A 15752-nucleotide genomic window follows, 5' to 3' on the forward strand; every position below is an offset into this window, starting at 1 on the left:
ATAAAATAAAAATGAAAGTATGATTTTGAGACGTCTTAATTTAGGACACTCGAAAATAAAACGTATTGAATTAGCAACAAGTCTTGTTATAGAGAGATATATTCGTCTATAGCAAGAGACGGGTCAAATACCCTTAAAATGGTGACATTTTTAGGCCCACCACGCAAGTTCTTATTTGTCTTATGTGTAATGTGGTATATTACTTGACCCGTCTTTAGTTATAGACGGATAGTTGTCGTCTATAATGAGATTTTGGGTTGAATTAGATTAGATTGACAAGGTTAGGATGGGACCCCTTCGAATTTCCGCGAATTCTACACGTGCAGTAGTGAGTTACCGTGTGACGCGGGAAGTTCCAACAATTTATTCAACTATGGCGAACGTAACAATGTAACATGCGTGGATGATAAACAATCTCACTTTTTTAATTCTTTTTCGAAACAACATATGCATTTCAATTGTCAACTCATTCATTATTATATTGATAAACTGTCGTAACTTGCCATATGAATCTTCCTCACCCCATTTTTTTAGCCGTTGACTTTACCAATTCACCTATATAAATCGAAAGGAAAACTAAAAAAAAATCTCAAGCTTTCTACCATTATATTCCTACTTCAATTTCAAATCTTATTGCTCGTGATCGAGATTAAAATACCTTGGTCGTTATTTAGACGACTAACCCACATTCAATTACTTTGCATTTTGCAACGATTACAAGTAAGAATAACATTGCGTACATAAATAGATTTATTGTAGCTAAGCAAACATGGGAAATTACGCATCATGTGCGTTAGTCGGACCACAAGGGAAGAAGAACAAGGGCGCAAAAGTCATAATTCCATCAGGGGAAATCAAGCAATTTGATCAGCCTACAAAAGTAGCAGAACTCATGCTAGAATTTCCCAATTATTTCCTCATTAACTCCAAGTCTTTACAATTAGGGAAGAGATTTAACGCGCTAAATGCAGACGAAGACCTCGAGATTGGGGTCGTTTACGTAATGTTTCCCATGCAAAGGCTTAATTCGTTTGTTAATACGGCTGACATGGCCGCTCTTTACCTTGCTGCCAAACGCGGTGCTCACAAGGTTATTAGGGTGGCTCCTGAGTTAGACGCGCCACAAACGAAGGAGGAGCTAGAAGGGGTTGAGGAGGAGTTGTCAGAGTTTCAACATCGGAGGTCATTTTGTCGGTCTAAAAAGCCTTTGCTTGAGACAATTGTTGAAGAAGTTGTGAAGTCTAGGTGATATGTGGTAGACTGGTAGCGTACTTGCTCCGATCAATCCATTTCTTTACATTTTTCAAAATACGCGAGAAATTTTTTCAAAAAATGTATTGAAATGGCTTGAAAAGAGGTAGTGTTTTATTTTTTTGGGAGATTATTCAAAAAATTGTTAGTGTACATAAAATATAGTCATATATATATAGGGGATTAAAGTTAGATTTATAGTAGTTACTACGAGTATAGTTCACATCCAAAGGAACCGAAACTAGAGTTCGGAACTTCTGAACTCTGTAAGTGAAGAGCCCTTCATATTAATTAGTAGAAGAAATTGATATATACAAAGATGTAAACAGATACGGAGTACATCATAACTTTTTCCGAATAATTATATGAAATCCCTCCATATATAAACTTGCATCTTTCGTCTTCACCTTCATTGAATCTTCTGTGTTATTGGCACTCGTACCATTCTCTGGCCGTCTTACAAGAATCGGCCGCAAGTTTGAAGCTGGTGTCAGTCATTAAGCACTTGAAAGGATTCATGTAGGAAAGTCAGCATCATGATTCATTAAAGTTAGTGAATGTGGATTAGATGAGATGGCAGGTGTGGTGGTATTAGTTCGTTTTCTTCGTCTGATGTTGAGAAATGGAAATCGGCAGCTGGTGTCTGTAACATAAGGGCAGAAAAGAGGCATAAGACCATGAGTATTGAATAATTTTAAACAATTTTCACAAAGGCGGGGAAACGTTCCAACTCAGTAGGTTTGTACATAAAAAGGAATTCAAATGGTTCACTGACCTGTCTACGATCTCTGTGATGACGGATGATGCTACATGCTTTAAACATGACAAACAATGGCAGCAGAACCCCAATTGTCCTCAGCATCAACAACTACAAGTAGTTTATGCAACTCAGTGAGTATGTACTCTACATTTCGACAGTAATTCGACAGCATGAATATTATAAGGGCTGGACAAAAGGGTCACTCACTGTATATAACATAAATGAGTATTCTCCTTCTACGGCACCATTAAGGATGATAGGAAGGGTATGGCGTAAAACCAGCAGAACCAAAAACTGTATCAAACAACAGAAGCAAAATATGGGCGTCATTATTCATGATTTATACAGATTGTCAGGAAGTAGCTAAAACATACGCACTTGAAAAAATTTCCCATGACAAGTGAAAATATCGATACTTATGTGCACATAATACTACAAAAATCCCACAAAATAATTTCTAATCGGTAAGAGGTACTGATATAAATGAGTTCACTTTGCTCCAAGATGACTGTAAACTTGTAAAGGTAGGTTTGCATTTCTAATTGAGCTGAAGACTAATTATTCTATGATTCTAGATTATGATGGAATAAAAATAAAAGGTCTCGCTGAACTGACTTCTTTTATCGTGAAGTAGCGGTTGATGCAATTCTCAGCTCAATTTTCTAAAAACCACATGTGTATTGTCAACACAGGGGTAATGCTACGTGCAGTTGGATATGTTTATTGTTGCTGTCTACTCGTCTATGGAGGCAAATTTTCGAAAGCAGCAGTTTCATAATTCTGCATTTTATATTAAAAAGAGATCTCTGCATATTTTGTTCATAAAATCTGAAAAACTACCTTGCGCTTAACATGTCGTTTCAGAAGGCATAAGTTCCCCATATACGACTATACAAGTAGATTTCTTTGTTTTAAATCATGGATGTCACAAATAAATCAGATAAAAAGGATGGTGTAGAATCAAATAAGGCAACAAATACTGATGTTCAGCACATATGAGCAAATAATAACATAAGAAGAAAGGGCAAGACAGTACTATAATTGTGATTATCCGACAACAGAATATGCTTGCAGTTGGAGCTGCGTAGTCATCAAAGATTTGATTGAAGAAATTATGTTCAGCACCAAAGACTGGTGGGTGATTATATTGATCAGTCCTCGGTAATTCCCAAGGTTCCCTGAAAACCCAAAAGGAAGGAAAAAAAATATCGTTAATCACTCTCTTTGGCGTCCAAGCCAACAAGATTACAAGAAGCAGGAGGGAGAGACAGAGATCGCTGAACAGCTTCTAAATCTCTTTGCAGTTTCTTCAGTAGAAGATGGCAGGTAGTTTAGTTGGTAAAATTTTGAACTGACAGCACAAAATCTCAAAATAAAAGTACTCTTGGAGAGTAATTTAAGTCACGTGAGACGTACCTGAAACGAAGTGGGATGATAGTGATAGGTAATCTAGGGGGCGGAGTAGAATAACCAGGCTTGAATTCCTACAAGTCATAAAGTTGAAGAAACCGAAACTGAAGTAAGTATCTTGTTTATTTGCACATCAAAGGATAAATCTAAGAGAACAAAATGAACCTGCAGGCAAATCTCGCAGATAATATTGCCCTTTTGGTTGCACCACGTTTGTACACATATACGGTGAGCATACTGCAAGAATCACAAATTACTGTCTGCCTTAGAAGATGATGGAAACGGCTAGAATAAGCTCTAAAAAATTACTATGTACTTATTCAATGATCAAGGATAGAACAGGCAAAAGAATTCAGAGTCCAAATCCAAAAATTAACGAGTGTCAATGCGAATACTTTAGTGAGACCAGTCCGTTTACTCAATAGTTACACATTAACACATTTAATCCACCCCTAATTAATTTTATGTCTAGCAATTTCTATATGTGAGACGACTCTCAGGATACTAACTCGCAAGTATAATGTGTCTTAAAAGCCTACCTTCAAGCTACCACGACATGAACATGGCGCTTCCATCTTCTCTGGTTCATCTTCATCGTGACAAATCCTGCACAATGCTAGTTTCCCTGAAAGCAATACACCATCCTCATCCATCCTATAGGGTAAATAGTTCAAAACTCAGCCAAGAAGAGCCTCATTTAAATGCATTCATTCCCAATTAGCACACTAACTCAATATTGCCACCAACAACTCCAAATTTATAATTCAAAAATATACCCTGCACTGAAATTAAAGTAAAAACACATTCATCCTAAAAAAGTATAGAATTTGTGAAACCAAAAACTAGTTAGAACAAAACCTTCGCAATAAACCCAAATGGTAGTTATACCTCCCCAAGCAATTTCAAATCAATTCAATCTAATTCATCAACGACAATCAGTAAAAGAATCAAACCCATGTGTCTAACAGTTCTCATGTAAGGCCCTTCTGTACAAAACATTTGTAAAACCAAGTAAATCTTACACAAGAATTTGTATGTCGAAATATTGTAAATGACACAATCGACAAACCAACCATGATCTAAACTTCATGAATATAAACCCATATCAAAAGCTTAATCAAAAACCCAATTCCTAATGATGACAAAGAACCAACCTTTAGCAAAAGGTGATACAGAAACACAAAAGCGTTTGCCATGTAAATGTAGTACAGAAATCCCATATCAAAAGTAACATAAAAAAAAACAAAAGAAAAAGAGAAAGATAAACAAACTTACAAGGGATGGTTTCTTGTAAACTTGTATTCTGTAACAAAATAGCAACAAAAACAAAGAAAGAAAGAATGAAGAAAGGTATTGCTTAGTTTGTTAACCATACTCCATCTTTCCTTAATTACTTTCCTTTGTCCAGAAATTACTACTAATAATAACACTCTTACTAATCTTATGTTGTTGTTTTATCATGCTATATATGTCACCAAAACCAACATTAAAAAGTTGAAGGAAGAATGAACCCAAAGTTATCATTTTTGTTGTAGATTCTTTCCACTTTGTGGACTAGAATCATGAAAACAGGGAATGTTTGGGGGAAAGCGTGGCTGGATATACGTCTGTAAAATATCACACTTTCTTCACGTTTTCCAAGGATACATTCTAATTTAAGACGGGTTATATTTATCTTAGGCTTAAAACAGTTCGACTGTCCGAGACTTCGAGTAGTGCATAAAACAAAAGCAGAATTTAGAGGAAAAAATAATAAATTTGTCTTACACTTCGTATTATTGAGAATTGGAGAATGTATGTCACACTTTTGCCAAATACAATTATGCAAAAGCTATATATACTATGAGATGATGCGTATATACGAAAACAAGATTATTTACAACAGCTATAATATCGTCTAACTAAGGCAAAGAAATATGTTTGCCATGTTGAGAGAAAGGAGCCGTTGGGTGTGAGATGTGCAGGCTCGTAATACCCCTTCAAGTTGGTGCGTGGAGACTCGAAACGCCCAACTTGGGAAGTAGTTCGTCCAAGGGCTTTGGTAAAAATGTCAGCTAGTTGCTCTTTTGTGTGCACGTAGCTTGGACGAATAGTTCGTTTAAGAATTTCAACGCGAATGAAGTGACAGTCAACCTCTATGTGCTTGGTCCGTTCGTGAAAGATGGGATTACGGGCGATGTAAAGGGCCGATTGGCTGTCACAGCGTAAGTCAATGGGCTTGTCATGTGATATGTAATACTCCGTATTTTATTTTACTATTTAAGTCGGGTAATTGTTTAGACGATAATTACGTTAAGTTATTTTACTTGACTCGTGTTGTATCGTAAGATCGAGTTGTTTCGTAAGTTAATTGAGACGGGTTTACATGGAATTCGAGATGTGAGCTAACCCATTTACCCTCGACCCATTGGAGTTTACCCAATAACATGTTTAACCCAACACCCAACATCATGTTTTTACCTAATTCTTAACCTAATTTTTACCCTAACACTACACAACCCTCATCTCACCCGCCTCCCTCTTTTCGACGCACACCAACACACACACACACACGATCCTTGCATTTGATTGAAGATTGCTCATCGATTCCAACCTAATTCGATTCCCTGTTTGTAAGTCGATTTCATTCCATTGTTTATACTATTTTAAAGTCGTTTTTTTCGAAAAGTTTGAAAAGAGAGTCCTGTTTATTTGATGTCTAGTTTATGCATATAAAATATCATAGTCAAATTCTTTGTGGTTTGTCCTAGGTGATTTATTTATGAACATGTCGCTGAAAAGTCCGCGAATCTGATTTGGTTGTGGAAAATGATTTGAAACCTTAATTTTTATGTCGATTCAGTTATGAGGCTTCTTCATACATAATCTTTGTATAGTCTAGATGATAATAGGATTTGGAATTTCTGAAAAATAATGTTTTAAACTCGTTTTATGAATCAATACTTTTTATGCGACGGTTTCTGTCAGTTTTTGGAAATCAGTCTGGAAACCCTTGATAAGTATGGAATTTGGGAAAAACACGTTAGATATAATTTGTAGCTAAGACTCATGGGGTTCCAATTCAATTGGCCTTGTATCAATTTTATTTTTCTGGAATTAGTTATGTATTTTATTCCGAGTCTGTCATGTGCTGGAAAATCAGGAAAAATCGTGTTTGTTCTTTAAGTTGATATTCCTACTAAGTTATGATGAGTCTAGGTTATGTGCATGATTATTTGATTGAGTAGGTGGTAATTATATATAATTATGTTATGTAGGTGATGGATATGTGAAGGTTCATAATTGATTGCTTGTGTGAGCTTGGATTTGTTTGGCACTTGGAGGTAGGGAAATACACTTGACTTCTTATCGTGTTATTGAATTGTGTTGACTTGTTTGTGTTTCATATGACCAAGTTGTGAAAGTGACTTGATTCGTGGTTGTTGATTACGCTATAATATGGTCGACTGAATGGTTCGTGTTGAGTGTGTTATCACAACATTTGGTACCTGACATGATTTCATTCATTGGTATACATATTGTATTGCATTGTTTACTGCTGAGCATTCATATGCATTGGAGATGGAGGATGTTGTGGTGACGTGGTGTGGTGATGGTGATGTTGTGATAAGGCCCAGGCGGGTTCTGCAGGACTTGCCCTGGTGTCCTCAGTGCTGAGTGGCGGATCGACTACGGTCGATATATATAGTCTAAGGGGATCGGTATGGTGGGCGTTCGGGTTATGAGTTATGAGATGTGAGTTGAGATGGAGATGGAGGTGACGGAGGAGCATGCATCATACATATCATATTTTGTTGTTTCATTGTTTTCCCTACTCAACCTCGTGGTTGACCCTGTGTATTCGTGAACACCTGTGACGACCCAATTATTGGCGAGCAGACTTGACAGGTTTAAGAGATAGGACGGGAGAGCTGGATGGGCGTGACGTGGCCTTTGGATCGGAAGACTTAGTAGCTAGATCACTATTTAGAAGACTTTCACTTTTATTCATGTTAATTCTTGTAATTTGATGTAAAAGAAGTTTTGTTATAATTAAGTTAAAGTATTCATATAATTTGCCTTGGAGTTTAATTTGTTATTCACTACCTCGGGAAACCGAGTTGGTAATGATCCGGTTTATTAGGGAATGTCTTGCCTAAGGCTCCTTCATAAACCGGGGTGTTACAAAGTGGTATCAGAGCGAACGATCCTTAGGCCTAAACCAATGAACCTAATGAACGTAGGATGTGTCTAAATAAAATGAACCCCTGGGAATAAACTGCTAGGAGCTCACAGTGCGGTTAAGAAGGCGCCCTTAATGCGTGCTCTTTTGCCCTCTCGATTTTGAACAGGTAACCCGAGAGAAATTGAGTGAATGGGGTAGTTAGAAGGAAAACCTTGGATATAATCGAGTGGATGTACACCTTGAGACCCATATATTCTAACCATGCTGCAGGACAACGTTACGGTAAGTATTTTGTATGAATGATGGCGTGATCATGTGATGTTGTGGAGATGAGAATTAAAATTTTCGTGTTCAGGTTGATAATTGTTGGATTGTGGTAATCGTGAGCGTGAAAATAATTGCGAATTGATGATATTTATCTGGATGGACGTCGAATGACGTGTTGATAGTGCTATTATGTCTCGTGATATGCGGTTATGTGATCCCGAAGCCATGCTAGTATAGTATTGTGATAGTAATGAGAAACACTATTGAATTGCATGTTTCTAGTCATAGCAATCGTGATTTAGATGTAAGGAGTATATCGAGATGCTTAGGGATGCTATGGGATAGATGTTTACGTAAGTACAAAGTGTGAGATTTAAGTTAGGATGGGTTAGTATCGATAGTGTGGTTGTAAGAGCTTGGAACATAGTAAATGAATGACCTAGTGCTGAAACACGTTTTGTTTGATTTTACTCTCTAATTTATCTTACTGCCATTCGTTTTCTGTTTGTCGCCTATGGATGAAAATTTTCTGAGAGATAGCCTCGTGAGTTAGTGTTCATTTGGCGTTGGTTTCATGCTTATAGGATATACGGATTAGGAGTAATAAATATTTTAGTGGGCTGTGGTCAGGAAGTTCCTGTGCAGTGATGTTTTGACCAACGATTTTGTAAAAATCCTCATTTAAATTGTATTAATAATTTTTGTATAATTCCAACTCCATCGATCAGAAGATTCGCATATGTTTTCAAATTGATAAGCCACGAAAATTCTTGATGTCTCTATATTAAATGGTAAGTTTTGAAAACTGACCCAAGTTTCGGACCAATTGCTGTCACATACTTGTTTGGACCAACTGAGTTGTAAAATCCTTTAAAAATTGAATTCTTGAGCTTTGGACCTCATTCTTTTTCTCACGAATTATTAACTCTCTGTATGTTATAAAAATGTAATATAACTCAAGTTTTCGTTGAACGGTTATTTATTCGTGATTTTTGGAAGTTACCACGTGAATCATAACTTTTAAAATGTGAATTCTATGTTGAGTTTTCATACAGTTGTTCGATTATTTCATGAGCCTTATTAATGTGAAATTATAGTGTCCTTATATGATGATAGTAGCACACATATTCATTGGTTATGTATCTTAACAAGTGATAAAAAAAAAATTAAAGTTTAGTTTATAACATTGTTGGCATGATAGTATGAGTGAAATTGAATAGCTTAATCTGATCCTTAATCGAGGGTGAAATATTTTATACGAGTCCAGTTGTTGCATATTTTATATATGTTTGGCATGTTGTAATATCTCTGGTGTGTTCATCATACTTGTATAGTGGTCGGATATATATAAATATAAAACTATATTGTCATATCTTGGTAAAGTTGGTGGCGTTAAATGTTAACTTGATTGTTCTAATATACTCGCGTGAATATTTATAATAATTATGTTTAAATGTTTACACATGGATGGTAGTAATGAGTATGTCTAAATGTTCACATGTACGATGTCATCTGGGTTCTAATGTCTTTTATGTGAGTCTGTGTGCCTATAGTTATACTTATTACTTTCATTGCATTAATTTATTGATTGAACCTAAACTTATGATATGATAATAAAATAGTGTCGTTGTTCCTTATTGGATATGTTCATAGTTGTATTGTCACGAAATGCTAAGGTGATTATTTTGACGGAAATTTTCTTACGTCGGCTATATGTTGGCCAATTATGATGGGATAACCCTTTTATGATTCACATGATATGCGTTGGTTTAAATGATAGTCGTTATAGATACAATTAGTTGAGCCTACGAGTTGCCTAATTATTCAAATTGTGCAAATCAGAGAAGTTGTTCAAGTTGCTAATCTTTTATCATAGATAATGTCCTACAAAGTATATGAAGGCAAATGTGTATGTTTAAGCTAATTATGCGATATCTTTTGTTTTTTTGAAAATGAGTTATACTACGTTCTTTGGACACAATTGAACGATAAGGTTGCTAAAATGTTAAACACATGTGTGATATGGAAGTAATGTTGTTGTTGTCATGGATCATATGTTGTTACTTTTATTGGGAAATATGTTTTCAGAATTTACATCATGCAAACCGACTAACTAATTCGTGTTGCATAGTGATGAGTCAAATGGTTTTGATTACATGTTATGTTTTTCGTGGTTTCAAAGTGTTTAAGTAGTGCGTATGTGCAGCATGTTTTAATACTCCTGGTGATTGTTAGTGGTAGGGCGGAATGAATGCGCATATGGATCAATTGTTCGGAATTAGTAATAGTTTTGACTTGAGAGAGGAATTTGGTGGGGTCAATGTTAAAATTGTATCTTTGGTATATGTATATCCTTATGGTTGATCTTTCTAAGGTTGTTGTTCTCTAGTAGATAATGCGAATCGTGATAATCTTGAGTTGACCAAAACCACGGTACAACAAAACTACTACGAAAACTTGTTATATAACTTTCGCACACTTAAACCACGTGAATGAATCCTGTATCTTAACACCTTCTACGGTATCACCCTTGTGTCCTAATTTGTTTAGCTTTTAACTCTGTAGGATGGATCCCTACAATGTACACCGCAGACTGTTACATGTCACTTGATACTCGACTTCAATGAGCATTGTGAGAAACTTTGTCCGCCATGGACAAGTATGGCCATAATGGGCACCCGAGTACTTAACTAATACTCGATTAAGAGCGTATACCCTTATTGATACTATCCCCGACTACGGCATACTAAGGGACAAAGCAAACACTTCTATATGAGAGAGTTGTCCACCCATTGCATGAGGTTATGCCGTGACCCCACCATCTGCGGCGGGGCCAATTACCCGCCTGAGCATACCTTTGACTTTATATCGGCGACGAGATACGAATTTTATGCTAATGTACCGATGCCGAAAGTACGATGAACCATCCAAACCGGACTTTGGGAAGAGGTGAACCAGGAAGGGAATGACATAGAAGTCACGAGAATCGAGTAAGCACGACCTATGATCATTAGGTTAGAGCTAGTAACACCATGATCGATCTGTTATGAAACCGTGTAAACCTTTAGCTCCTTTCTTGTTGTTCTTTTAGTTTGATGTTGTGTTTTTAAGTTAAGCATGAGCTAAGTAATAAGTGTTACTTGTTGACAATCAATTAATTCCATAATAAAACCTTGTTTTCGACTTTAATGTTAAGGCTAGAGTCTCTTATCATGTGTTCTTTTTCGTTACATGTTGTTGTGTGATTTTGTTGCATACGTATATGAAAGTTGAAAAGAGGTTACGAGGACGTAACCATGTTTTTAGTTGGGTAGGACTGTAAAATCTTAATGTTATGTTGCACTTGTTTATAGATTGTGGTTTGATTAAGTTGATGTTTCGTTGGGTGTACCCATGCAAATGAGTTCTCTATGTTGTGTTCTTACTTCTGTTAGTTGGTTGATGTGTAAGAGAAGCGTGTAGTTAAACTACTGGTATGGTGCTCTAATAGGTCGAGGTGAACAACGGTAGTAGGATGATGGAATGATTCGTGGTGATATGTTTGCATGAAGTAAGTTCCGGGACGTAACTTTCTTTTTAGGAGGGTAGAATGTAACATTTTGTTTTATGGGCCTAAGTTAGTTCTTGAGTTCTTATACTAGAAAATATGTTTTGGTACCCACGGTGATGCTTGGAGGTTTGATAGATGAGCGAACTTCGGGACGAAGTTCATTTTAAGGGGGGAAGACTGTAATACTCCGTATTTTATTTTACTATTTAAGTCGGGTAATTGTTTAGACGATAATTACGTTAAGTTATTTTACTTGACTCGTGTTGTATCGTAAGATCGAGTTGTTTCGTAAGTTAATTGAGACGGGTTTACATGGAATTCGAGATGTGAGCTAACCCATTTACCCTCGACCCATTGGAGTTTACCCAATAACATGTTTAACCCAACACCCAACATCATGTTTTTACCTAATTCTTAACCTAATTTTTACCCTAACACTACACAACCCTCATCTCACCCGCCTCCCTCTTTTCGACGCACACCAACACACACACACACACGATCCTTGCATTTGATTGAAGATTGCTCATCGATTCCAACCTAATTCGATTCCCTGTTTGTAAGTCGATTTCATTCCATTGTTTATACTATTTTAAAGTCGTTTTTTTCGAAAAGTTTGAAAAGAGAGTCCTGTTTATTTGATGTCTAGTTTATGCATATAAAATATCATAGTCAAATTCTTTGTGGTTTGTCCTAGGTGATTTATTTATGAACATGTCGCTGAAAAGTCCGCGAATCTGATTTGGTTGTGGAAAATGATTTGAAACCTTAATTTTTATGTCGATTCAGTTATGAGGCTTCTTCATACATAATCTTTGTATAGTCTAGATGATAATAGGATTTGGAATTTCTGAAAAATAATGTTTTAAACTCGTTTTATGAATCAATACTTTTTATGCGACGGTTTCTGTCAGTTTTTGGAAATCAGTCTGGAAACCCTTGATAAGTATGGAATTTGGGAAAAACACGTTAGATATAATTTGTAGCTAAGACTCATGGGGTTCCAATTCAATTGGCCTTGTATCAATTTTATTTTTCTGGAATTAGTTATGTATTTTATTCCGAGTCTGTCATGTGCTGGAAAATCAGGAAAAATCGTGTTTGTTCTTTAAGTTGATATTCCTACTAAGTTATGATGAGTCTAGGTTATGTGCATGATTATTTGATTGAGTAGGTGGTAATTATATATAATTATGTTATGTAGGTGATGGATATGTGAAGGTTCATAATTGATTGCTTGTGTGAGCTTGGATTTTCGGCACTTGGAGGTAGGGAAATACACTTGACTTCTTATCGTGTTATTGAATTGTGTTGACTTGTTTGTGTTTCATATGACCAAGTTGTGAAAGTGACTTGATTCGTGGTTGTTGATTACGCTATAATATGGTCGACTGAATGGTTCGTGTTGAGTGTGTTATCACAACATTTGGTACCTGACATGATTTCATTCATTGGTATACATATTGTATTGCATTGTTTACTGCTGAGCATTCATATGCATTGGAGATGGAGGATGTTGTGGTGACGTGGTGTGGTGATGGTGATGTTGTGATAAGGCCCAGGCGGGTTCTGCAGGACTTGCCCTGGTGTCCTCAGTGAAGTCTGGCGAGATCGACTACGGTCGATATATATAGTCTAGGGGATCGGTATGGTGGGCGTTCGGGTTATGAGTTATGAGATGTGAGTTGAGATGGAGATGGAGGTGACGGAGGAGCATGCATCATACATATCATATTTTGTTGTTTCATTGTTTTCCCTACTCAACCTCGTGGTTGACCCTGTGTATTCGTGAACACCGTGACGACCCAATTATTGGCGAGCGCGACTTGACGGAGTTTAAGAGATAGGACGGGAGCTGGATGGGCGTGACGCACTGGATCGGAAGACTTAGTAGCTAGATCACTATTTAGAAGACTTTCACTTTTATTCATGTTAATTCTTGTAATTTGATGTAAAAGAAGTTTTGTTATAATTAAGTTAAAGTATTCATATAATTTGCCTTGGAGTTTAATTTGTTATTCACTACCTCGGGAAACCGAGTTGGTAACAGTCCGGTTTATTAGGGAATGTCTTGCCTAAGGCTCCTTCATAAACCGGGGTGTTACATGATATGCCGAGAAAGTTTAATAGCCCTTTGAGCCATTTAAGCTCACACACCGTATATGCAATGCCCCGATATTCGGATTCTGCTGAAAATTTTGAGACGGTGTTCTGCTTTTTAGTTTTCCATGAGATGGGAGAGCTCCCAAGAAAAATAAGATAAGCGGACAGGGATCGTCGAGTTGTTGGACAACCTGCATAGTCCGCGTCACAATAGGCGTTTATGTAATACTACGGTTTTGTATGTCTATGGGTACTCTATCGAGTAGGGCTTACTCTGTCGAGTAAGTAGTTTTTGACGCAAAACAGTAGTCTGCCTGTAGGGTACTCGATCGAGTAAGTTGGGGACTCGATCGAGTAAGGGGCGATCGAGTAAGTCACTTACTCGATCGAATAAGTGTGTTTTACGGGTTTGTTTAGACGAGTTTTGATAATAACGCGAGATTAATATAAAAGCTTCCGTCATTATTTTCTTAAACACTTTTCAACATTCTAAAACCTTTCAAGAGAGATTAGAAGTTACGTTGTTCGCATCTCTCGCGTTATTGGCAAATCGCCAAGGCTAGGTTCGTCTGATCATCTCGTTCGTCATACCGTTGTGATCGTCGTGTCAAGGGTAAGTTCCTTGTATAATTTTTAAAGCGTTTGTTTGAGTTTCATTAAAACCCTAATTGGGTAATGTTGGGTGGTTTTGGGTGTTTTGTGATGTGTACTTGGTAATTGTATGTGTGCTTGTTATAGGAGGAGGATTCGTAGAGGAGAGATTCTGATTAGCTGCTAGATCGTCTGTGGTGATTGCTATTCCAGGTAGGGTTTCCCTACTCAGTATTGGTTACATGACATTGGTGATAATTGAATGTTGTTGTTATTGTATATCATGTCGGTATTGGTTTTGGTGATTGTCGATTGTATTGTTGGTTGTATAACTGTATGTGGTTTGCGAGGTGCGTCCTTGGCTGAGTAGAGTCACTTGCGGGAGTGGCTTTACGCCCTTGATTCGCCTTCTGTGGAACCCGCCACAGAAGGGATGTGCACATTAAGGAATATGGGTTTATCGCTCGGATGAGATGGGCGGGGCTTAGGTGGAAATGGCTGCGGTCCCCCACTGGCGGTGTGGAATACTTGTTGCGATGAATATTCTTTCAGGACTACACACTTTAGTGTGTAGTCAGGTGTGTGGTGATGTGACGGAGTTGATGGATTGGATTGGTTTGTATTGTTGTTTTAATGCAGCTGTTTGTTTTGTGTAATCAGTACTGACCCCGTTTAAATGTTTTAAAAACTGTGGTGATCCATTCGGGGGTGGTGAGGAGTTGTCTAGCAGGTATTCTATGGATGCGCGCGGGATTAGCTGGAAATGGAGTTGCCACGAGTCTGATAGTAGTCTTCCGCTGTGTTGTCTTTATACTTTTGTTACTTCAGTTGTAGTTTGGATTTACAACAGTTGTATTTTACTTTACAGTTGGTTTTGTTATGTAATCACTTAAACTTATTTAATAAAGTACGTTTCGTTATTGTCTATTTGATATACATTGCCTCGGGTGACCGAGATGGTAGCACTTCCATGCCTTAAGTGGTCCTGGTAAGGTATTTGGAGTATGGGGGTGTTATAAAGTGGTATCAGAGTGACGATCTTGAAACCTTTAACAAATGAACCCAATGAATCTAGAGAGTTAAAATAAAATGAACCCGAGTAGGAGTTGTTAGGAGCTAATGCTAAGACTTGGGAGACGTCCTAAAGTCACGAACTCGCCCTACAACTTTAAACCGGTCACTATGGGGTGACATGGGATCGCTATATGTTTACTAATGTTCTATTGTGTATGTTGGATGATGTGTTGTATATAAATGTTGAAAAATGATTGTGGTGGAATGGGGAATGTGGTAAATGATAAAGTGTTGTTAATAAGCAGGTTGCATGATAGTTGGTTTACAATGTTGTTTTGAATTGTTGGAAAAGTATATGAGAAGGATGAATGATGTGGTGGAAAAGGTAAGTAGTTCATATATGATAATATGTGATGAATAATGATGTTGCGGGATGGATGATTTACAATGTGGCTATACCAGTAACATGTGATTAGGGGATGTGATATGATTATACATAATTTTGTTTGCGTAAAACTATATGATAAGTTTATATACTTGTCTGCTGTTGTATCATATGCATTTGTTAGATGAAGAATGTGGTTGAAATGGATGAATTGATTGGAAAAGATGGAGTGGCAATTGCATGAGAATATGAATTT

The 15752-nt window shown here is 37.0% G+C and overlaps 2 protein-coding genes across 4 annotated transcripts; one reads left to right on the forward strand and one right to left on the reverse strand.

Annotated features, from left to right (window-relative positions):
• The first annotated feature begins 769 nt into the window (after positions 1-769).
• LOC141641509 (uncharacterized) lies at positions 770-1249 on the forward strand. Its single transcript, XM_074450168.1, has one exon. The coding sequence runs from the start codon at positions 770-772 to the stop codon at positions 1247-1249; it is 480 nt and encodes a 159-aa protein (XP_074306269.1).
• A 272-nt stretch (positions 1250-1521) lies between these two features.
• LOC141643188 (uncharacterized) lies at positions 1522-5060 on the reverse strand. 3 transcript variants are annotated; one of them, XM_074452227.1, is made up of 8 exons: positions 4697-5060; positions 3961-4075; positions 3587-3658; positions 3428-3495; positions 3048-3189; positions 2219-2305; positions 2027-2119; positions 1522-1894 (listed from the first exon to the last, which is right to left on the reverse strand). In XM_074452227.1, the coding sequence occupies exons 1-8, from the start codon at positions 4792-4794 to the stop codon at positions 1802-1804; spliced, it is 768 nt and encodes a 255-aa protein (XP_074308328.1). In that variant the 5' UTR covers positions 4795-5060; the 3' UTR covers positions 1522-1801. The 3 variants fall into 3 exon arrangements, with proteins under 3 accessions (XP_074308328.1, XP_074308330.1, XP_074308329.1); XM_074452229.1 differs by having other exon boundaries at positions 3961-4046; positions 4697-4909; XM_074452228.1 differs by lacking the exon at positions 4697-5060 and adding an exon at positions 4576-4634.
• Between the last annotated feature and the right edge of the window lie 10692 nt (positions 5061-15752).

The sequence above is a fragment of the Silene latifolia genome, chromosome 2, assembly GCF_048544455.1.
Source record: "Silene latifolia isolate original U9 population chromosome 2, ASM4854445v1, whole genome shotgun sequence".
In the NCBI taxonomy this organism is placed as follows: Eukaryota; Viridiplantae; Streptophyta; class Magnoliopsida; order Caryophyllales; family Caryophyllaceae; genus Silene; species Silene latifolia.